The 25,189-nt window shown below is 40.4% G+C and overlaps 1 protein-coding gene across 1 annotated transcript in view; it reads right to left on the bottom strand.

Moving 5' to 3' along the window:
• The window catches only part of Emc2 (ER membrane protein complex subunit 2), a 36,063-nt gene extending 22,861 nt beyond the window's left edge, over positions 1-13,202 (bottom strand). Inside the window, exons 1-5 of the mRNA XM_021626652.2 lie at positions 13,104-13,202; positions 6,361-6,474; positions 4,395-4,459; positions 3,967-4,052; positions 2,185-2,242 (exon numbers count right to left, since the gene is read on the bottom strand). Of these exons, the coding sequence (XP_021482327.1) occupies positions 2,185-2,242; positions 3,967-4,052; positions 4,395-4,459; positions 6,361-6,474; positions 13,104-13,143 (363 nt within the window). The 5' untranslated portion in view covers positions 13,144-13,202. The remainder of the gene's footprint in view (positions 1-2,184; positions 2,243-3,966; positions 4,053-4,394; positions 4,460-6,360; positions 6,475-13,103) is intronic.
• Positions 13,203-25,189: the final 11,987 nt, after the last annotated feature.

Raw genomic sequence — 25,189 nt, forward strand, 5'->3', positions numbered from 1 at the left:
TCCCTCCGTCTTCCCCATCTGTGCCCCTACTGATAAGGGAGGTCCTCCTCCCCTTCCCTCTGATCCTAGTCTATCAGGTATCATCAGGAGTGGCCTGGTAAAGCTGCTCCTCCCTCAGGGGGAGGTGATCAAAGAGCAGGCCAATCAGTTCCTGTCAGAGACAGTCCCTGTCCCCATTACTATAGAACCCACTTGGACACTGAACCGCCATGGGCTACCTCTATGCAGGGGTTCCAGGCCATTTCCATGAGTGGTCCTTGGCTGGAGTATCAGTCTCAGAAAAGACCCCTGTGCCCAGACTTTTTGAATCTGTTGATCTCCAGGTCTTACTATGTCCCACTTCTTTCATAAGATTCCCTATACTTTGCCCAAAGTTTGGCTATGAGTCTCAGCATCTACCTCAATAACCCTGTAGGGTAGAGCCGTTCAGAGACCCTCTGCAGTAGGCTCCTGTCCTGTTCCGTTTTCTCCCTCTTCCGATGTCCATCCACCTTGCCTTTCTGAATGGGTATTGAGCAGCTTAGCCAGAGTCCTCCTTCTTGATCAGCTTCCTTACGTGTACAGATTCTAGTATGTTTATCCTATATTTTATGTCTAATATCAAGTTATGAGTGAGTACAGACCCTGTGTGTCTTTCTGCTTCTGGGATCCCTCACTCAGGATGATCTTTTCCAGTTCCTACCATTTATCTGCAAATTTCATGATTTCCCTGTTTTTATTGCTGAGTAATATTCCATTGTGTAGATGTGCCACAATTTCTGTATCCATTTCTCAACTGAGGGACATCTGGGCTGTTTCCAGCTTCTAATTATTACGAATAAAGCTGCTACGAACATGGCTGAACAAACGTCCTTGCTGTATACTTGAGCATCTTTTAGATATATGCCTAGGAGTGGTATAGCTGGATCTTCAGGAATTACTATTCCTAATTGTCTGAGAAAGCACCAGATTGATTTCCAAAGTGGTTGTACAAGTTTACATTCCCACCAGCAATGAAGGGTTCCCCACCAGCAATGAAGGGTTCCCACCAGCAATGAAGGGTTCCCACCAGCAATGAAAGGGTTCCCCTTTCTCCACAACCTCTCCAGCATGTGTTGTCACTTGAGTTTTTCATCTTAGTCATTCTGATGGATGTAAGGTGAAATCTCAGGGTCATTTTGATTTGCATTTTCCTGATGACTAAGAACGTTGAACATTTCTTAAGTGTTTCTCTGCCATTTGATATTCCTCTATTGAGAATTCTCTGTTTAGCTCTGTACCCCACTTTTCCTTTTATAAAACGAGAACCTGATGTTTGTTTTAAAATCCCGAAAATAGGGACTGGAGAGATGTCTCAGCCACTAACAGTACTGATTGTTCTACCATATGACCCAGGTTCAATCCCCAGCACCACATGGTGACTTACAACCATCTGTATGTAACTCCAGTCCTAAGGGATGTTATATTCTCTTCTAGCCTCCACAGGCATTGGCCACAAATTGGGCACAGATTTACATGTGGGCAAAACACCCACACCCAAAAAATAAAGCAATTTTTAAAATATCTTTTTAGTTCTAAAAATATTTTCTTTTTGCGGTCACACTTGTACATGGAAATAAAGACATAACGATAACTATTATCTACAACTCCCCTGTAACTTTCCATTTAGTGAAAGACTGAGATAAGTTATGATGTCTGCATATTAGGTTAAACATTACCACAGTAAGAACGACAAATGGAAATTTGTAAAATAAAGAATTATTTACATCTACATTTATTTTTAATTCAAGTAGTAAATAGGAAAAAAGGCAAAAACAAAATGAAATTGGTTTAATAACCCCATATAACAATCTCTTAGATGACTTCTTTCATTTTTAGTTAAGATAACTAAAAAAATCCATACACACTAAATGAACTGGTACTTCATAAGCTTCTTAACATTATAGAAATCAAGCCTTGCTTGGCTTTCATGTAAGCACAATCTGCCCTCCCCAAGTTTTAACTAACTTATTTTTTAAATAAGAGAAAAGTCAATCTTACTGAAAAGCATCAAATATCTTTAACGTATATCCTGGCTCGCATAAACTATATAAAAGAAAAAGAAACAATCTGGTTTCATGAATATCTGTTCAGTTGTTTTCTCAACCAATTCATTTCACCTTACATTAATCTTTAAGTCACCTTCAGGACAATGTATAAACTTACAGTGTTAGTTGGATCTTCTTGCAAAATTCGATCGTACAGTTGTATAGCATCATCATATCTATTTAAACAGAAAGATATATCAAAAAATGCCATAATTATAGAATATTTTAAACAGGGCTTTAACGTATTCATAACTGCTATGCAAATCTTCCCATTTTCATTTATCAGTAAACGTATACTTAGTCTATTTAAAATAAACATAAAGTATGTACAAAAAAAACTTTTCACAAAACCCATTAATTTCATCTACATACAAAGGTAAAACCTAGAAAACAACGCTGAAATAATATCTTTTGCGGGGTTTTTTGGGGGGGAGGGGAATTTTGAGACTGCATTAAAAGTCATAAACTGCAGCAGAGAACACAGAAATACAATGGATAAGAGAAACTAAAGCCATCAGCTACATCCTGGAAGTAAAGAGAAAGGATTTAAGAACAGCAGCAGACGTGAGTACAGCAGGCACACTGGTATTAGCAGACTGTGCATGGGGAAAGTGGATAAAACACAAAACATGTGGACCAATACTCATATCTGTTTCTAATGATCAGAAAAACAATAGGATTACTCAAAAATGTCAAAAAGCAAAAACACATTCAAAATTCTTGACCATACAGGGACACGTAGCACTGGTTGACACTCTCATTCCCTATTACATGGATGACAGTGTCCTATCGCTAGAAGCTGACCAAGGGAAATTGTTGTCTTCAGTTTGGTCCCATGGATATTTCTCTCAAGAATATATATTCATATTGCTCATTCAGTTTGATATCTATGATGATACACCAAACTCAATTATTCCTACCAAAACCTACTATTTCTTATTTTAACTTTTATTTTCTTAGATTGAAGACAATTCAGCATAAAAGATTTAAAAAAATCTAGTCATTTTTTTCTTTCACTTCTAAAATGCGATAGTCTATTTTCTCTCTTAATTCCTTTTATCCATCCTCTATGTACTTTACAGTTTACAACAATAGTGCAAGAGGCTAAAAAAAACCTGTTCTTTGTTAGACTATACAAGTTACATAAAATGTTTTTACAGATAAATCCAAAGGTTGTTGCTTTCCTTAAATAATCTAAAATGTTTTCTACATATCTTCAATAGACAGCCATTACCAGGGCATATTAGTGGCACATAACCATTAATTGCTTGTCATCTCTAGCTTCAAGCCTAGCCAAAAGATCCATCTCACATTATACTCTAGCCACAACGAACTCTTTAATTCTCCTGGACTTCCCCATAAACATGATTCTGATACTAGATCTAAATGGGTCCCTACCTGTTCAATTGAAACAAACCATCTCTTCTCAGTTTCAGGGCTAGATTTATTTTTCAAATTGGAGTTATTTTTCCAAAAGGTTAAAAACTCTTGATCTAATTGATGATTATGCATTCCATGTACTGTGAGAGTGTATGTATGTGTGTGTTTCCCTCAAACCCTATTTGAACTTGACAATACCCTTATTTTATAGGATTAAAGCTGAAAAATTTTAATATTCATTTGTCAAGTCAAAAACTAGACAATGTTAGAACTGGGATCTAAAATCAGTTCTTATGGTAAAGCATGATCTAATCTCACTAGCCACAAGTTCGCAACTGGGTTATACTTCATGCCAAATGCTACTCCTAGAGGAACGGATAGGATCTACATTGAGAAGCACTATATTAAACAGCACTCAGAAGCACAAAGGCCTTTTGCATCAATGATGTACTGTGGACATAGCTTCAGCATCCGTCTGACATGTTTAAGAGAAATTATATTGTTCATTAGTTATGTTTACCTTTCCATTGCTTCAAATCGCATTCCTGTTAACCGCTTAACTCTGTGACTACCAGGGAATTGTCTTCTTAACTCCTGAAGACAAAACTGAAAACATAATGGGTTAAACAAAACAAAAAGAGCAATTGTAATTACATCTCATAACGATTTACTTTTTAAAAAAAGCTCTAAGTAGTTTCTACTGTGCCTCAAAGTATGCAGTATCATCTAGTGTTTCATCAGTATGGTGTTTTATTGTTTTTCTTTGTGTGCATGATGCTAGAAAGTGAGCTCAGAACCTTCTATATAACCTAGCCAAGCATTCTGCCACTGAGTTACAACCCAAGCCTTGTATTTAAAAAAGAATTCAAAACTGTAACTACTTACTAATGTATAATTCATAAAAACAAATTAAATATAGGGTAAAATATAATTAGTTTAAATACTTACCAATGCCAAGTCATCTCGACCATAGTCTAGGGCTGCAATCATCACCTGCTCATATATGATCCAAACTAGATATGAGATGAGAAAAAAAAATGAATTTAATATAGAAATATCCAAAACAGAAATTAATAAATTCTCCTACTTTCAAAATTTTAGAGAACATTATTGATTACTAAAAATTAGCAGCTGGTCCTGATGAGACCTGATAGGCTAGGGTCAGCTGGAAGGGGAGGAGGACCTCCCCTGGAAGGGGCATGGAAGGAGATGAGGGAGGGAGGGTGGAATTGGGAGGGGAGGGGTGAGTGGGCTATAGCTGGGATACAAAGTGAATAAACTGTAATTAATAAAAAGATAAATTTTTAAAAAATTAGCAATATTATTTATAAAATAAGAATACATCTTTATTTGAATTCAGCAAGATAAAATCCTCTGAAGTAAAAATAGATAATTTAACACGTACTAAATTTAAAAATCTCTATGAAACACATTTTGACAAGATGAAAATGTCACTGTGAAATCTATACTGGCCAAACATTTACCAGTTTTGTGAGCCTTTAAAACAAAAGTGCCAGCTGAATGGCCTTACTACAGTGGGGATTTGAGTAAGACTGTCCTCCACAGTCCCTGGCCCTAGATAACTCAGTTACCATTTGTTTGGGGAGACCTAGGAGAAATGATCTTACTGGAGAAGTATATCTTTGGGGGTAGGATGTGAGGTATCAAATCGTCTCAATCATGACTATGGTTCAAGAAGTGAGTCTTCATAGCCAAACTTTGGGCAGAGTGCTGAAATCCTTATGGAAGAAGAGGGAGATAAAGACCTGGAGGGGCAAGAACTCCACAAGGAGAACAACAGAGTCAAAAATACCTGGGCCCAGGGGGTCATACAGAGACTGATACTCCAACTTAGGACTATGCATGGAGAGGACCTAGACTGCCTGTTCAAACGAAGCCCATTGGCTGTTCAGTTTCTAAGTGGGCTCCATAGTAAGGGGTACAGGGGCTGACTCTAACATGAACTCAGTGGCTGGCTCTTTGATCACCTCCCCAGGCCACAGAGGATGGTGATGCAGCCAGCCTTGATGAGACCTGATAGGCTAGGGTCAGATAGAAGGGGAGGTCCTCCCCTATCAGCAGACTAGGGAAAGGGCATAGGAGGAAAAGAAGGATGGTGGGTGGGACTGGGAGGAGGCTGAAGCGGGGCTACAAAGTGAACAAATTGTAATAAATAAATGTATAAATAATATTAAATTATTAAAAAAAAAAAAAAAGAAGTGAGTCTTCAGCTTCCTGCTTCTACCAACACTACGGACTCTTATCTCCTGGAACCATAAATCCAAATAAACTGTCTTAGCTGGAGGTTCTGTTGCTGTGATAAAGTACCATGACTAAAAGCGATCTGGGGAAGAAAGGGTTTATTTTCTCTCACAGCTTGAAATTTATTATCCAAAAAAGTCAGAGCAGACAGTCAACATAGAAACATGGAGGCAGGAACAATAAAGAGGCGATGGAGGAGTGCAGCTTATTGTACTGGCTCCCTCAGTCTGCCTTCTATAACCCATGACCACCAGCCCAGAGGTGATCCCACCCACAGTGAACTGGGCCCTCCCATATACATCTCAGTGAAGAAAATGCACCAGGGGACTGCCCACAGGACAAACCGGTGGAGGCATTTTCTCAACTGAGGTTCTTTTTCTATAAAGACGCTAGCCTGTGTTAAGCTGAAATAAAACTTGCAAATTGACTCTTCCTTATATTAGCTGTCACAGTCATGTTGCAACAGAAAAGTAACTGATATTACTACCAACAATTATAAATCCTCCTTAAACTAAAGCACCATTCATTACATTTCCTGAAACAAAGAAGTGATGTAACTAACAGGTTAAGGTAAATTGCTACAAAAGACACATTTAAAAAATGAACATTCCTACTTAAGACATGCTGAGCCTACACATAACTGAAAACTTACTGTCATCTCCAAGCTTAGAAGCATAATCATTAATTAATTCTTCTCCAACTTCCATAATTTGTTCACTATTTCTTGAGTTTTCTTCTCTCCATTTTCTCATTTTATCTCGCATTTCTGAAAAAAATGTAATATTCAAGCTCTTTACCATATATACATATGAACATATGCTAGATGACAAAATACTAATTTAATGAAATCAACATCTAAGTTTTAGGTAAATCTGGTGGGAACTTGAAAAGATCATCTTGAGTGAAGTAACCCAGAAACACAAAGACACATAGCATATGCTCACTAATAAGTGATTATTAGACATATATAGGATAAACTTACCAGAATCTATAAGCCTAAAGAAGCTAAACAACAAGAAAGACCCTAGGGAAGATGCTGAATCCTCATTGAGAAGGGCAAATGCAATAGACATCAGAAGCAGGAGAACAGGACAGGATAGCCTCTGAAAGACTCTCCTGTTTGAGATATTGAAGCAGAGGCTGAGACTTAGAGCACAGTGGAAGTTTTAAACCATAAGTTGTTTCCATACTATTCTGGAGATTAGGAAGTGGGAGGTAGGTCCTGGCAGTTCCATTGTCTAGTGAGGATTAGACAACTAATGGCAGAAAGCAATAAAAAGAGAGAGCCTCTTATATCTTGTGAGGGCACTGATCATCTCCCAAAGGCCCATCACCACTTTAGGTAATACATAAAAGGAACCAGATGAGATATGTTTTTAAAATATTTTGTTTTTGTTTTATAATCAGTTTTTTTGTTTGTTTGTTTTTGTTTTTTTTTTCCTAGTGGTTCTGGTAAAGGCATTCTGGCTCTCAAGTCTTGGAGGAAGGACAAAAGTCTGTGTATATGGAAGACACGGGTTTAATTCATTTTGTGGCTTCCATAGTAATGGGAAGTAATGACTGCCTCTGACATGAACTGATTAGCTTGCTCTTTGATCACCTCCCCCTGAGGGCGGAGCGCCTTGCCAGGCCACAGAGAATGACAATGCAGCCACTCCTGATGAGATCTGAGACTAAAATCAGAAGGATGGAGAGGGGACCTCCCCTATTAGTGGACTTGGGGAAGGGCATGAGTGGAGAAGAAGAGGGCAGGTTGGATTGGGAGGGCAGGAAGGAGGGAGCTACAGGGGGGATACAAAGTGAATAAAGTGTAATTAATAAAAGTTAAAAAAAGATTAAAAAAATAAAATAATAAAAAAAAATATTTTTTTCCCTAACTGATAGCACTGAGTACACATTAGAGAAGAAAACTGGATTCCTATGGATGGTCAAATATCCTTGTTGTAGAGCTGAGCATATTTCAGATACATGCCTAGGAGTGGTATAGCTGGATCCTGAGGTAGCACTATTCCTAATTGTCTGAAAAAGTGCCAGATTGATTTCCAAAGTGATTGTACAAATTTGCATTCCCACCAGCAATGGAGGAGGGTTTCCCTTCCTCCACATCCTCTCAACCATGTGCTGTCACTTGAGATTTTGATCTCAGCCATTCTGATGGGTGTTATTTTGATTTGCATCTGCCTAATGACTAAAGATCTGGAGGGGACAGGAGCTTCAAAAGGAGACCAACAGAGTCAAAAAAAAAAAAAAAAAAAAAAAGGACCTAAAACCCCAGCTTAGATGTAGCCCATAGACTCAATCTTCAAGTGGGTTTCCTAGTAAGGGGAACAGAGGCTGTCTCTGACATGAACTCAGTGGCAGCCTCTTTGATCACCTCCCTGTGGGGGAAGGGCAGTACAGCTACAGAGGAAGACAATGCAACCAATCCTCATGAGAGCTGATAGGCTAGGAATAGATAGAAGGGGAAGAGGACCTCTCCTATCACTGAACTAAGGGAGATGGATAGGAGGAGAAGATGGAGGGAGGGTGGGATTAGGAGGAGATGAGGGAGGGGCCACAGCTAGGATACAAATTGAATAAATTGTAATAAATGATAATACTAAAAAAGAGAAAAATTCACTGTGGGGTATATCTGTTGTATTGGCCTGATCTAAGACACATAGTTTAGGTTCAACAATCCAGCTGAGTACACACATGCTTTCTTATTCTTATCTGTATACAAAGGTCAAGAGTGGAAATGCAATACACAAACTGCTGAACGTTCATTAGCCATTAGGGAAATGCAAATCAAAACGACCCTGAGATTTCACCTTACACCCATTAGAATGGCCAAATGAAAAACTCAAGTGACAACACATGCTGGAGAGGCTGTGGAGAAAGGGGAACCCTCCTCCACTGCTGGTGGGAATGTAAACTCCTACAACCACTCTGGAAATCAATCTGGCACTTTCTCAGACAACTAGGAATAGAGCTTCCTCAAGGTCCAGCCATACCACTCCTAGACATATATCCAAAAGAGGCTCAAGTACACAATAAGGACATTTGCTCAACCATGTTTGTAGCAGCTTTATTTGTAATAGCCAGAAGCTGGAAATAGCCCAAAAGCCCCTCAAGTGAAGAATGGATGCAGAAATTGTGGTACATCTACACAAAGGAGTATTACTCTCCAATGCAAAATAAGGAAATCATGAAATTTGCAGGTAAATGGTGGGACCTGGAAAGGATCATCCTGAGTGAGCTGTCCCACAAGCAGAAAGACACGAGGTATATACTCACTCATATAGACATATAACATAGGATAAACCTACTAAAATCTGTACATCTATAGAAACTAATCAAGAGAGAGGAGTCTAACTAAAACGCTCAATCCCCATCCTGAAAGGCAAAGAGGATAGACATCAGAAGAAGAAGAAAACAGGAAACAACCTAGCAACCTAGAGGGCCTCTGAAAGGCTCTGCCCTGCAGACTATCAAAGCAGATGCTGAAACTTATGGCCAACTGTTGGGCAGAGTGCATGGAATCTTATGTAAGAAGTGGGAAATAGTTAAGATCTGGAGAGGACAGGAACTTCACAAGGAGAGCAACAGAACCAGAAAATTTGAACATAGGGGTCTTCCAAGAGACTCATACTCCAACCAAGTACCAGGCATGGAGATAACCTAGAACCCCTGCACAGATGTAGCCCATGGCAGTTTAGAGTCCATAGTAATGGGAAGAAGTACTGCCTCTGACATAATCTGATTGGCCTCTTTGATCACCTACCCTGAGGGGAGAGCAGCCTTACCAGGCCACAGAAGATGAGAATGCAGCCACTCCTGATGTGATCTGATAGACTAAGATTAGAAGGAAGGAGAGGGGGATCTCCCCTATCCGTGAACTTGGGGAGGGGCATGCGTGAAGAAGATGGAGGGAGGGTGGGACCAGGAGGGGAGGACGGAGGAGCCTATGGGGGGATATAAAGTGAATAAAATGTATTTAATAAAATAAAATAAAATTTAAAACAAAAAAACAATACTTATATAATTTGGCTACTGTAGTGAGCATTCTTAATTGTATGTGTTGAAAACAGGACCTGACACAGTAAGAACTTCTAAAAAATGGCTACTGCTAATATTTCAACAGTTTGTTCAGATTTTATACATACTGCTAATTCTCTTAAGGTCCCTGAGCCAGCAGATTTTGAAGTTTCTCCCTAGGTTAGTCTGTATTCAATTATAACTGCAAATACTATCTTGTTCTAATTACAACATCTCTGGCTTGCTCTTCATTTTGTATTTATATCAGAGGATGTTAACTTGAGTCAAGAAACTACCACTGCATGGCCAAAATTTGAAGCCAATTGCTTTGCAAGCAAAATTTTATTAAAACCTACTCCTTCTCCCCACCCCGCCCCTGTGCTGCAATGTTACAAGAAGAGCCAATACAAACCAAATAATAGACAAAGCCACTAACATTTACTATCTGGTTCTTCATTGGAAAAAGTATGCTGATGCCTGGCTGCAAGCACTAGGAAGCAGAAAGAGCAAAAGATCTCGTCAGAGGACTAGTATTAAATCAACTCTACCTCATCAACCTAAAAGTAGTGATTTGGGACTTATCATTTAACATTTCTACCACTGTGGTTGTTAAAAAAAAAAAAAAAAAACACAAGCGTTATAGGTCTCTCATGAAAGGCAGCAAAACCAACAGCCCACACATTTGGACACTGCTGTGGTTTAGGCTTTTGTGTTTTGTCTAAACTCATTTTGATTTCTATTAAAAGGTTATGCACTTGTGAACTCCTAATAGGCATTATTACAGTCTTTTATCCAACTTCACACATACATTGCCCCCATTTATGTGGTCCGAGTTTAGGGTTCCTTATACCAAGTAATTTACGTAGAATATTCTAGAAAGTGTAAAATACTACAAAATTTTGGTTACTTTAACTGTAAGTAAGATAAGAGACAACTTCTGTCTAGAAATCAAATTTGGGGGAAATCTTCTCTTGAATATACTTTTCATCTTAGGCTATTCCCCAGGAAGACATGCTCTTCAAAGCCAAAGTCATGTTATTACACACTGTGTATGTAAGCTACTCACCACTCTCTTGTACATGCTCTTAACTATTGTCTCTGCACTGGAGTTAATATCAATATGAGAGATTTCAAAGGTGCTATCCTGTTCATCTTTTCCTAAGGACTGGGTCTCATTGTTGACCTTGGGAACAGAAGAAACAGCCCTCTTTCAACTATGCTTCTTTTTGTTCAAACTCCTTTCTCCAGCCCTGTATTTACTCTACTCCAATATGACTTCTGGAATACTACATCAGAGATTCACTTATATAAAGCAGCTTGCCTTTTAAAAATTATTTACTGTCCCACAAATTTGCATCAAGTCAGATAGAAGATAATGAAAATTGCATGGGTTTAAGGGATGGGGTGGGTACTAAATTTGAAGGGAAAAATAATCTCTTTCAATGTATATAAACTTTAGAAGTACATTTCCAATTATGTACTGCAATGCACTATTGAGATGTGAAAACAATCTAGTGTGTTCCAGAATTTGGGAGCAAATGGATGCAGAGAACTCATAAAAAGAACAGTGAGAAGAATGTGAAATGAACCAAGGATGTTAAGAAACAAAAGCAAGAGGTTGGGGAGAGAGGTGGCTCAGCTGGTAAAGTGCTTGCTACAGCAGGATAGAGACCTTAGTTCCAATCCCAAGAACCCTTGCAAATAGCTGGACATGGCCACACCCTCCCTTAATCTCAATAATGGGAACAGACAGGTGGATCCTGGAGACCCACTGGCCAATCAATCTGGTCACTCAGCAAGTTCAATGTGGAAGGAATGGCATGTACCTACCCCTAAGACAAGAGCATGGCAAATTGCGAAATTTGGGAAAGACAAGCAGAGCCACCTCACAAATTAGGGACAGGCAGAGGCTCAGGCTACACACCAGCAAGAGCCAGATCTTTCAGCAGAGTGACATAATACTATCAACCAATAGCACAACCTTTTCTCCCATGTTAAGAGTTGACTGACTAATTTAAAATTATTTCTTCTTTTGTTGCTCAACAAATTTGTACAGAAGTAACTATTCCAAATCTAGGTACACCACTACACGTTAGTATGCCTACAGGAAAGTACCAAGCTACATACAATCATTTTGCTTGCTGACAGTGACATAACTACTTGCCCATTGATTGTACACAGGCTAACAGCTTTTAAACGCTATCCTTCACATACATTCATAATTTCACTTTTGAAATACTATGAAATATTTATAACATTTTCAGAAGCACTGAAAAGAATACCCATTCACGTACCTACTTTACAGCTGAAGGGTACTTGTTGATACAAACTTTTTCAAAATGAATTGATAGGTTTGTTGCTCCATTAAATTCTTTGAAGGTTGGGGCTCTTTGAAGTGTGTTACTTGACATATAGAAGAACTAGCACTTAAGATTTTTATTCAATATAATAAACTTTTCCCTTTTATATTTGAGAATTATTCACGATCAAACAATAAATGTAAATTTTACTCTACGGGTTAAAGAGGCCACGAAAGTGTTCTATGGCCAAAATAGCAACTATAGCACACGACCCTGTGCTAACTGCTGGGACTGCCCTTGAACACAAATTCCAAGCTTTAATAAAACTCACTTATTTTCTTACACATGACTCCCACCAACGTTTCTGAGAGAGGCAAATGGCTGATCTAAGATTTGGGTGTTTTATTTACAAGATTCTCTACTTTTGATCAACCAAAAGGAAAAGACTACATGTGAACACATGCGTCCAAATCAACCAGTTAGAGTTCAGAGAAAACAATTAATTGGCAGAACGTAAGTAGGAAGCTAGGTTGTGTGTGCTTTGAGTAGGTTTGAACAGTGAAATTAGGAGGGGAGACATTCAAAACCTGGTTCTGAAACGAGAACAAAACAGAACGTGCATGTTGAAGGATCACATTTGTTAATGGATCTCCAACACACCTTTTCTATAACTCCAACTCTTCCAAACACTTAGCACAGACCTCAGTGGACCTATTTCTTGGCTTCAAAGAAGCTTCAACACATCGATCCCGCCTCCTCCACGCCTCCCAGAAACCACATGCAGTGTGACAGTCGCAGCCCCGCGTTCCTCCTGCCTCCTGCATAGAAGATGACAGGACCAGTGCGGAGAGAGGCAGGTGGATCTGTGTAAGGACAAGGAAACGCGACAGGGCACTCCACAGCCCCGGGGCTAGGCCCAGGAAGGAACCGGCCTCAGTCTCCGCTCGGTTTGGCCCGTGCAGGGAGAGCAACCCGGCGGAGGACTTAGCGGACTACGAATCTCTCCCGGGACGCTGGGTCCTTCTGAACCATTTCCCAGGGCTTTGGGTCGTCCTGCACCCTCCCCGCCCGAAATTACCTTCCCAAGTCACATCGTAACGCTCTGTGACCTTCGCCATCTTCCTAGAACCCTGAGGCGCCGGGGAGAGAGGGCGGGGAGACGCCGCGCGTCACCCGCAACCTGGCGGTGGCAAATGACGAAGACGTTTTTTATTGGTCGATAGAGGGCAGTGGGCGGGATCCGATAGGCATTTTAGAACACTGGGCGGGGAGAAGGGCGGAGCCATCTGGGCCAGTGTGGCGAGACTTGCGGGGCGGGGCCGGCGGGGCGAGGCCGGAGGGAGGGACCGGCGGGGAGCTGTGAGGGCTGCTGAGGCTCTGCTCCCGGGCTGACAAAACTGGCACAGCCTGAGGTAACTTTCTTTTTTCCTTTTTTTTTTTTTTTCTTGTTTTCTTTTCTGAGATTTTAACAAATGTAAGTTCGAAGTTCCCGGTTTTTTACTTTCCTTTACAAAGATGTATTAATTGACTCACGATTCCCAGTCCCTGAAACTCAACATTTTGGTCAAATATTTGCCTCACTCTCAACTATTTTCTATACAAAATAGGATTGGCTTTCTATCGGCTGTTAATGTTCAACTGAACAAAACAACAGCAAAGTTTTATGAATGATTTAGAAGGATCAAGTGGTAGTCTCTATTTGCATCTTCTGTCCCCAAAGTAATTCTATGTTCACAGGAAGGCCCTGCTGCAGACCTTCATCCGTACTTAATGCCCATCTTGTATTTATTTTCTTTATCCTTCAGGCACAGCCTAGATTGGAATCTTCATGAGAACAGCCAATGTCTGAGTACTTATAAAGAATGAATAATGATAAGAATGAAGATTGTTCGGCGCCTAATCTTTGCTTCGGTTCAGTCCTTCAGGGAGAACTTCCCACCAAAAACTTGCTTCAGCAAAGGTGAAATGGCTGGATTGTGAGCAAGAAATGTGAGGGTCCCCAACCATGTATTTAGTATTTCAAGTAATGAAGATATTACATTGTAGAAAGGGGATATGTAAGGTGAGATGGATAAATGAGAAAATATGTTGCAAATAACACACAGTTGGGACTTGGTGCAGACTAGTCAATAGAACTGAGACTTAGAGAGCCGTAGCCCACAGCCCAGCTTTTGAAGGATTTTTGTTTCTTTGTTTTTTCCCAGCCTTACTACAGTATCATTGACAAAACTATATGTCTACAGTGTATGTAATGATTTGAGATTATTACCACAATTAATTAACTCATCCATCTGCTGTAATAGTTAGCATGTTGGGAAATGGAGAACACCTAATAGCTTTTACAAAAATATTAAATATATGATGTGATACTATTGTTGACTAAAATCTCCATGCTACTCATTAGATTCCCATAGGTTTTCCTCCTATAAACAAAAAATTACATCTTTCATCAACACCTTTCACTTACCAGCCCTTGACAAACATTTTTGAGGGGTGGCAATTTATTTCCATTGCCACCTGCTACCAATGGGTCATGAAAGGACAGAAAAGGCTAGGAAACTTATAAACCTGGATTAAATTCTGAATGAGTTTCTCCTCAGACTAAGTAGACTTAAAAAATATCATTCAAAAAATTGAAATGTTTCAGTCAAATTCATAGTCATGCTCTGATAAGTCAATGTAGTGTGGAACATTGTCCTCTACCATCCTACTCTGTCTCTCCCTCTCTCCCTCCTTCCCTACCTCTCTCCTTCCCTCCCTTTTCCCATTTCTCTCTTTCTCCTTGTTTTCGTTTTGTTTTGTTTTATGGGCTTTTGCTTAATTTGCTTGTCTTTTAATTTTTTGGTATTTATTTATTTATTACAATGTATTCACTTTGTATCCCCACTTCAGCCCCCTCCCTCCTCTCCTCCCAGACCCACCCACCCTTTCTTTTCTTCCCCTATGCCCTTACCCTAGTTCGCTCATATGGGAGGATCTCCTCTCCTTCTGTCTGACCCTAACTTATCAGGTCTAATCAAGGCTGGCTGCATCATCTTCCTTTGTGGCCTGGCAAGACTGCACCCCCTAGAGGGAAGTGAGTTCATGACAGAGACAGTCCCTGTATCCCTTACTAGGGAACCCACTTGGAAACTGAGCAGCCAATGGGCTTCCTGTGAACAGGGGATCTAGATCCTTTCCATGCATGGTCCTTGGTTGGAGTATCAGTCTCTGCAGCACCACCCTGGGCCCAGATATTTTGGCTCAGTTGTTCTCCTTGTCGAGTTCCTGCTCCCTCCAGGTCTTTCTATCTCCCTCTTCTTCTGTAAGGATTTCGACACTCAACTCAAAGTTTGGCTATGAGTTTCAGTATCTCCTTCGATACGCTGCTGGGCAGAGTCTTTCAGAGGTCCTCTATGGAAGGCTCTCGTCCTGTTCCTTGTCTTCTCATACTTCCTATGTCTATCCTGTTTGCCCTTCTGAATGAGGATTAACCATCTTTCCTAGGGTCCTTCTTGTTTAGCTTCTTTATGACTACAGAAAGAACTGAAGAAGTTAACCACCAACAAACCAAGAAATCCAATTAAAATATAGAGTACAGAACTAAACAGAGAATTCTCAATAGAGGAATATGGAATGGCAGAGAAACACTTAAAGAAATACTCAACGTCCTAAGTTAGTCAGGAAATGCAAATCAAAATGACCCTGAGATTTTACCTCACACCCATCAGAATGGCTAAAATCAAAAACTCAAGGTATGGTGCATGCTGGAGAGGATGTGGAGAAAGGAGAACCCTCCTCCATTGCTGGTGGGAATGTAACCTTATACAACCACTTTGGAAATCAATCTGGCACTTTCTCAGAAAATTAGGGATAGTGTTACCTCAAGATCTAGCTACACCACTCCTATACCCAAAAGACACCCCACCATTCAGTAAGGACATTTGCTCAACTATGTTCATAGCAGCTTTATTTGTAATAGCCAGAATCTGAAAACGACCTAGGTGTCCGTCAATGGAGGAATGGATACAGAAACTGGTTCATTTCCACAGTGGAATACTACTCAGCAATTAAAAACAAAGAAACCATGAAATTTGCAGGCAAATCATTTATTTGTCTGCAAATCATCCTGAGTGGGGTAATCCAGAAGCAAAAAGACACATTTGGTATATAGTTACTTAAAAGTGGATATTAACCATATAATATAGGACAAACATACTAAAATCTTTCTCTTTTCTTATACCCATTCCTGTTACTATGGTATCTCCCTAGCCTCAAAGGCAGACCAACCTTACAATTTACCTCCTCATTTTAGTGTGCAATTAACCAAGTGTCCCACATGTCAACCTCCATTTTGTAAAGAAAATATTATTAAATTTAATATCACAGACTTAATATTGCACAATAATAGTGGGTGGTTTCACTACTTTCACCATTGCACAGATAAGTATAAGAAATGATTAAGAGGGGAAGATCCAAGATGGCGGTGCTGACTACACAAGGGTGTCTGAACAGCAGCTCAGCTGTGAGAGCAGAGTGACTGGCAGGCCATACTGGAGACCCCCAAACCCTGAGGTCTATGTTTCTCTGGTAAGAGGAGAATCTATGGGGAAACTCCAGGGTTCAGCTTCAGGCTGCTCAGCTAATACTGGGAAATTTTTCAGGGCTCCCACCCAGCACTGCATGCAACCCTAGGCCACCTGCCCAAGCCCACCATCTGTGGATTCCTTCCTGGAACCAGTGGCTTGCAGCTCCAACCTTGGGTGGTCACTCTCACAGTCCTTGGAGTGAATACTTTCCTGTACTTAGGGTGAAGCTCCAAGTCTGGGCACCCACTCTCACAATCCTTTGGACACCTTCTGGGTACCAACAGCTCCTGATTTCAAACCTGAGGGCCTACTCTCACTGTCCTGTGGACACCTTTCTGGTCGCAGCGGCTAGTGGCACTCACTCTCACCATCCTGTGGAGGGGATACCTTTTGGTACTGTATGTATGTGTGTGTGTGGGAGGGGGGATGTGTCATAGCTCCATTCTGCCTGCTTTCAAGCTGCCTAGCCCACGTGGGTCAGAAACAATGAGCTCAGCAGAGAAAGTAAACTCAGCAGAGCTGAGCTAGGCCCTGGATCCATGTCCCATTGTCTGCCATCTAAAGGAAGCCTGTGGGGCACTGGAGAGCAGCTCTAGGTTCGGAGGTCTTTCTTTTAGCTGCCTGGCATACCTGTGTTACAAACAGTGAACCAGCAAAAAGGAGTGAATCCCGCAGATGTGAAGTTGGTGTGGTACCAAAGCCTCATTGTCGTGCCTTCTGAGGAGAACTGTGGGGCAATGGAACAGCTCTAACCTCAGAGATCTGTCTGCTTGCTCTCCAGCTGCCTGGCCTACCTAGGTCAGGAGCATTGAACCAGCAGAGACATTGAACCCAGTGAAGCTGAGCTAGGGGAAGTCCACCATATTGAGGAAATTTGTGGGGCACCAGAACAGCTCTAGGCTTGGAGATGTCTTCCTGCTCCTCAGCTGCCTGGCCTACCTGGATCACAAACAGTGAACCAGCAAAGACAGTGAACTCAGCAGAACACCCTCCCTTCCTTAGCTTCATCTGAATCTCCAGCACCCATTCTTGAGCCCCTGAACATCTCTCATCTTCCTGCAGACTACTACGAATTCCAGAGATAGGTGAACCCAGTCTGCATTACAGGCTCCAGGAACAGTCAAGGCTACAAACAATCAGATAGGTAGAGGCTAGCATGAAAGTACAATCAACAATTCACTGGAATCCCCCAAATCAATGGATATTCTAATGAAGCTCAAATGCAGGAAAATGATATTAAATCTTTGATTATGCAGTTGTTAGAGGCACATAAAAAGGCAATCAGCAAAAATATAGAGGCTATCATTGACAGACAAGAACCTACAATAAAACAGGTGAAATCAGTGAATAAAATTGTTCAAGACATGAAGATGGAATTAAAATCAATAAAGCAAACACAAACAGAGAAAACCCTGGAACTGCAGAACTTAGAGAAGAGATCAAGAACCACAAAGGTAAGCATCACCGACAGAATACAAGAGATGGAGAAGAGAATCTCGGGCACTGAAAATACAATTGCAGAAATCAATATATCTCTCAAAGAAAATATAAAAAAGAGAAAAGTTCCTAACAGAAAATATCCAAGAAAACAAGAACACCATGATAAGAAGAAAGCTAAGAAAAATAGGAATAGATGAAAATGAAGATTACAGGTTAAAGGTCCGGAAGTATTTTCAAGAAAATCATAGAAGAAAATTTCCCCAGTCTTATGAAAGAGATGTCCTTAAATACCAGAAGCTTACAGAACACCAAATAGACTTGACCAGAAAAGAAATTCTTCCTGCTACATAATAATCAAACACTAAATCTCCAGAACAAAGAAAAATATTAAAAGTGGCAAAAGAAAAAAGCCAAGTAACATATGAAGGCAGATGTATCATAATCACACCAGACTTCTCAATAAGACTATGAAAGCCAGAAGGGCCTGGGCAGATACCGTGTAAACACTAAGAGACTACAGATGTCAACCCAGACTGTTATACTCAGCAAAACGTTCAATCAACATAGATGGAGAAAACAAAATATTCCATGATATACCTAAATATTAAACAGTATATATGGAACAACCCAGCCCTACAGAAAATACTAGAAGGAAAACTTCAACCCAATGAGATCAACTACACCAAGAAAATACAGAGTAAAGATACCTTCACAACAACAACAACAACAACAACAAAAAAAAAAAAACAGAAAAAAAAAACAGGCACACAAACATACAATCACCACAAACTCCACAGTAAAAAGAACTAACAGTAATTGGTCATTAATATCTGTCCACATCAGTGGGCTCAACTATGCAATAAAAATAATAAAAATATACAGTATAACAGAATGGTTGAGGAAACAGGATCCAATATTCTGCTGCATTCAAGAAACACACCTCTGCAACAAAGATACTACCTAAGAGTAAAGGGCTAGAAAAAGGTTTTCCAAGCAGAAGGAGCATGCTGGATTGGCCATCCTAATATATAATAAAATAGACTTTCAACCAAACTAATCAAAAAAGATGAGAAGGGGCACTTTATTCTCATCAAAGAAAAAAAAAATCCACCAGGAGGACATCACAATCCTGAACATGTGTCCCAAACACAAGGTAAAAGAAACATTATTAAATCTGAAATCACACATCGATCCCAACACTGTAATAGTGGGAGACTTCAATTCCCCACACTCACCAAAGGCCAGTCATAGACACAAGCTAAACAGAGATATAATGACACTTACAGAGGTCTTAATGGATATCTACAGAACTTTTCACCCAAACACAAGAGTATACCTTCTTCTCAACACCTTACAGAACCTTCTCCAAAATTCATCATGTGGTTGGGCATAAAGTAAGCATCGACAGATACAAGAAGATTGAAATAATTCCTTGTATTATATCAAACCAACATGGTATAAAGTGAGACATCAACAATAGCAGAAATAGCAAAAAGTATACACATGCATGGAAACTGAAGTTCTCTCTACTCAACAATAGCTGGTCAGGGAATAAATAAAGAAAATAAAAAACTTCCTAGAATTCAATGAAAAAAAAGAGGCTTATCCAATCGTATGGAACACAATGAAAGCACTGCTAAGAAGAAAGTTCAAAGCACTAACTGTGTCCAGAAAGAAATTTGAGGCATCTCATACAAGCAACATAACAGCACACCTGAAAAGCCCTAGGGAAAATAAAAGCAGCCACACCCAAGAGGCGTAGATAGCTGGAAATAATCAAACTCATAGCTGAAATCAATAAATTAGAAACAAAGAGAACAATTCAAGGAATCAACTAAACCAAGAGCTGGTTCTTTGAGAAAATCAACAAGTTAGACAAACCCTTAACCAAACTAACTAAAATCAGAAATTAAAAGGAGGACATAACAACAGACACAGAGAAAAATCCAAAGAACCATTAAGTTCTACTTCAAAACCCTATATGCAAAATTTGAAACTCTAAATGAAAATGACAGTTTTCTTGACAGATTCCAGTTACCAAAATTAAATCAATATCAGGTAAATAGATTTAATAGTCCTATATCCCCCAAGGAAATTGAAGCAGTCATCAAAAGTCTCCCTTCCAAAAAAAGGCCCAGGGCCAGATAGTTTCAGTGCAGAATTCTACCAGACCTTCAAAGAAGAGCTAACTTCAGTTCTCTTCAAATTATTCCATAAGATAGAAACAGAAAACACATAACGAAACTCATTCTATGAGGCCACAGTCACCTTGATACCTAAACTACACAAAGACCCAACAACAACAAAAAATAGAACTTCAGACCTATCTCTCTTTTTTTTTTTTTTCAATGCAGTTTATTCAGGAACCTTGAACAATCATCTGACCCTGGGGAAAGCCAGCCCACAGCTTAAATAGCCTCTGGGTAGCCAACCCCAGCGTGCCACGTGGGCAATGCAGATAGGTCCACATACATGGAAGCAAGCCAGATCCTCGGCCTTAGCCAAATGTGGAGTTGTTTGTGACAGAGAGCACTCACCATCAGGAAGGTGGAAGGCGGAAACCAGATCCATCTTTAAGGCACGGCATTCCGCAGCTCTCTACAGTTCCCCCTTTTTGTTTTAGACGCATCAGGCAAGAGTAGAGGTCTGATCTCTGATATTAGAAATAAATTGGGACTTTGTACCGATGTTCATTTAGGTGTCATCCACCCAAAGAGCATCAGACCCGTCTAATACCTTTTTCTCAGAGGCGGGACCTGGGGCATCAACCGCATGCAATCAGACATGCTCTTCTCTGGGTCCAAAGCAGCTAACCCTGAGTGCAGTGCTTAGCCTCGCATCCTGAGCATAACATTTTAGCTTTTTATGGTAGCCAACCATGCTTGGGGAGACTGTCCTGCTTCAATGGCTGTAAAGGCCTGAATGGTCATGGCTGCATTACACTGTTGTGAGACTCTAATCTTGCATATATACCACAGGCAAACCAAGGAGACCAACACCAGAAGGCCTGCTAATGCTCCCATGCCCGCCCATTCCTTCAGATGATTCATGGCTGCAGCAATCCATGATGATAATCCTGTGGCTAGTCCTGCGTCCACTCTGGTAGAATTTACTGTGAAAATGGCCACTCTCAGCTGCTCCATCGTAGTATCGAATTCTCCAGTCCAATTATCTAAAATATAGCTCGACAATTGTTTAGACAGATTTGCAGCACAGGAAAAAAATCTCATGTTATATGCTAGTGACTCAAAGTCCAGCATATTTTCATTGACAGCCAAGCTGAGCGATTTGCCATAGGATATCAATTTGCTCCTGCACAAGGTCAATCCTCTGATTGAACACCATCAAGCTTCCTTTTAGTTGAGCATTAATTCCTTTTTGTACAACTAAGGCATGAGCTACATTGGCTAAATGATTATTCAGGGTCTGAGTAGTATGCACAGTATGACTCATGGCTAATGCCCCAGTGGTAGCTCCAACAGCCGCCAATGAGATGGCAGTAACAATGGTGGCTGTGGTTCCAAGATCCCTTTTCTGTCTGAAGAGAGTCATAGCATGAGGGGCATCAACGGGCACAGGCACCCAGTGAGGCATGCGAGTAACCAGGGCATACCTAAATTTACTAGCATTCCAGCATTGGGCAAAAAAGCAAGTATCATTGCCACAATTACTTGGCTCTATCTGGCTAATAATGAATAAAAATGGGGGATATAAACAAACAGATGTGGGCTTATAGGAAATATTATGAGAAGCCTTAACCCCCTCGTTGGAACATCCTGTATCAGTTCTAGAACTAGCAGTGGTGGTGTCCGAGGTCTGAGTAGGTTCAGGAGACCATTGCCCCCAGGGGCGAGACGTGCTCCATGCCAATTGACTAACTCCATGTTTTCCTCCACTTTTAAAAGTCATTTAAGGTTCTTAAATTATTTATTTTCCTTTTTTTAAAAATTTTTCATCAATTACACTTTATTCATTCTGCATCTCCCCATAAGCCCCTCCCTCCTCCCCTCCCAATCCCACCCTCCCTCTTCCCTCTGCTTGCATGCCACTCCCCAAGTCCACTGATAGGGGAGGTTCTCCTCTCCTTTCTGATCTTAGTCTATCAGTTCACATCAAAAGTGGCTGTATTGTCTTCTACTATGGCCTGGTAAGGCTGCTCCCCCCCAGGGGGAGGTGATCAAAGAGCAGGCCAATCAGATTATGTCAGAGGCAGTCCCTCTTCACATTACTATGTAACCCAATTGGACTCTGAACTGCCCTGGGCTACATCTGTGCAGGGGTTTTGGGTTATCTCCATGAATAGTCCTTGGTTGGAGTATAAGTCTCTGGGAAGTTCCCTGTGTTCAAATTTTCTTGTTCTGTTGCTCTCCTTGTAGAGACCCTGTCCTCTCCAGCTCTTACTATTTCCCAGTTCTTACCTAAAATTCCATTCACTCTGCCCAACAGTTGCCCATCAGGCTCAGCATCTGCTTTGATAATCTGAAGGGCAGAGGCTTTCAGAGGCCCTCTGTGGTAGGTTCCTAGGTTGTTTCCTGTTATCTTCTTCTTCTGATGTCCATCCTCTTTGCCTTTCTGGATGGGGATTGGACATTTTTGTTAGGGTCCTCTCTCTTGCTTAGTTTCTTTAGATGCAGAGGTTTTAGTGGGTTTGTCCTATGTTGTATGTCTATGTGAGTGAGTATATACCATGTGTGTCTTTTTGCTTCTGGGACAACTCACTCAGGATGATCCTTTCCAGATCCCACTATTTACCTGCAAATTTCATGATTTCCTTATTTTTCATTGCTGAGTAATATTCCATTGTGTAGATGTACCACAATTTCTGCATCCATTCTTCAGTTGAGGGGCATCTGGGTTGTTTCCAGATTCTGGCTATTATGAATAAAGCTGCTACAAACATGGTTGAGCAAATGTCCTTTTTGTGTACTTGAGCCTCTTTTGGATATATGCCCAGTAGTGGTATGGCTGGATCTTGAGGAAGCACTATTCCTAGTTGTCTGAGAAAGCACCAGATTGATTTCCAGAGTGGTTGTACAAGTTTACATTCACACCAGCAGTGGAGGAAGGTTCCCCTTTCTCCACAACCTCTCTAGAATGTGTTGTTACTTGAGTTTTTGATCTTGGCCATTCTCATGGGTGTAAGGTGAAATCTCAGGGTTGTTTTGATTTGCATTTCCCTAATGGCTAGTGAGGTTGAGCATTTCTTTAAGTGCTTATCTGCCATTCAGTATTCCTCTACCGAGAATTCTCTGTTTAGCTCTGTTCCCCATTTTTTAAGTGGGTTACTTGGTTTGCTGCTTTTCAGCTTCTTTAGTTCTTTATATATACTGGATATGAGTCCTCTGTCAGATAAAGGGTTGGTGAAGATTCTTTCCCAATCTGTAGGTGGTCGCTTTGTTTTGATGAGGGTGTCCTTTGCTTTACAGAAGCTTTTCAGTTTCATGAGGTCCCATTTATTGATTGTTGCTCTTAGAGCCTGTGCTGTTGGTGTTCTGTTCAGGAAGTTTTCCCCTGTACCAATGAGTTCTAGGGCATTTCCCACTTTTTTTTCAAGCTGATTTAATGTGTCTGGTTTTATGTTGAGGTCTTTGGTCCACTTGGACTTCAGTTTTGTGCAGGGTGACAAGTATGGATCTATTTTCATTTTTGTACATGTAGACATCCAGTTAGACCAGCACCATTTGTTGAAGATGCTATCTTTTCCCCATTGTATGGTTTTGGCATCTTTGTCAAAGATCAGGTGTCCATAGATGTGTGGGTTTATTTCTGGGTCCTCTGTTCGGTTCCATTGATCCACCATTTTGTTTCTATGCCAGTACCATGCAGTTTTTAAAACTGTTGCTCTATAGTGCAACTTAAGATCAGGGATGGAGATACCTCCGGAAGATCTTTTATTGTAGAGGATTGTTTTAGCAATTCTGGGTTTCTTGTTATTCCATATGAAGTTGAGAATTTTTCTTTCCAGGTCTGTAAAGAATTGTGTTGGTAATTTGATGGGCATTGCATTGAATCTGTAGATTGCTTTTGGTAAGATGGCCATTTTTACTATGTTAATCTTGCCAAGCCATGAACATGGGAGATCTTTCCATCTTCTCATATCTTCTTCTAATTCTTTCTTCAGAGACTTGAAATTTTTTTCATACAAGTCTTTGACTTCCTTGGTTAGGGTTACTCCGAGGTACCTTATGTCATTTGTGGCTATTGTGAAGGGTGTTGTTTCCCTAATTTCTTTCTCAGCCCTTTTGTCTTTTGTATACAGGAGGGCTACTCATTTTTTTGAGTTAATTTTGTATCTGGCCACTTTGCTGAAGGTGTTTATCAGCTGTAGGAGTTCCCTGGTAGAGTTTTTGTGGTCACTCACGTATACTATCATATGATCTGCAAATAGTGATAATTTGGCTTCTTCCTTTCCAATTTGTATCCCCTTAATCTCCTTCCACTGTCTTATTGCTCTAGCAAGGACTTCCAGCACTATGTTGAAGAGATATGGAGAGAGTGCGCAGCCTTGTCTTGTCCCTGATTTCAGTGGGATTGCTTTAAGTTTCTCTCCGTTCAGTTTGATGTTGGCTATAGGCTTGCTGTATATCGCCTTTACTATGTTTAGATATGTGCCTTGTATCCCTGATCTCTCCAATACTTTGAACATGAATGGATGTTGGATTTTGTCAAATGCTTTTTCAGCATCTAGGGTGATTATCATGTGGTTTTTTCTTTCAGTTTTTTAATATGGTGGATCACATTGATGGATTTCCATATATTGAACCACCCCTGCATACCTGGGATGAAGCCTACTTGGTCATAGTGGATAATATCTTTGATGTGTTCTTGGATTCAGTTTGCAAGTATTTTATTAAGTATTTTTGCATCAATGTTCATAAGGGAGATTGGCCAGAAATTCTCTTTTTTTGTTGAGTCTTTGTGAGGTTTAGGTACCAAGGTGACTGTGGCTTCATAGAATGAATTTGGTAATATTCTTTCTGTTTCTATTTTGTGGAATAGTTTGAAGAGAATTGGTGTTAGCTCTTCTTTGAAGGTCTGGTAGAATTCTGCGCTGAAGCCATCTGGTCCTGGGCTTTTTTTCGATGGGAGACTTTTAATGACCGCTTCTATTTCTTTGGGGGATATAGGACTATTTAGTTGATTTACCTGGTCCTGA

The sequence above is a fragment of the Meriones unguiculatus genome, chromosome 8 (assembly GCF_030254825.1).
Source record: "Meriones unguiculatus strain TT.TT164.6M chromosome 8, Bangor_MerUng_6.1, whole genome shotgun sequence".
Taxonomy (NCBI): domain Eukaryota; kingdom Metazoa; phylum Chordata; class Mammalia; order Rodentia; family Muridae; genus Meriones; species Meriones unguiculatus.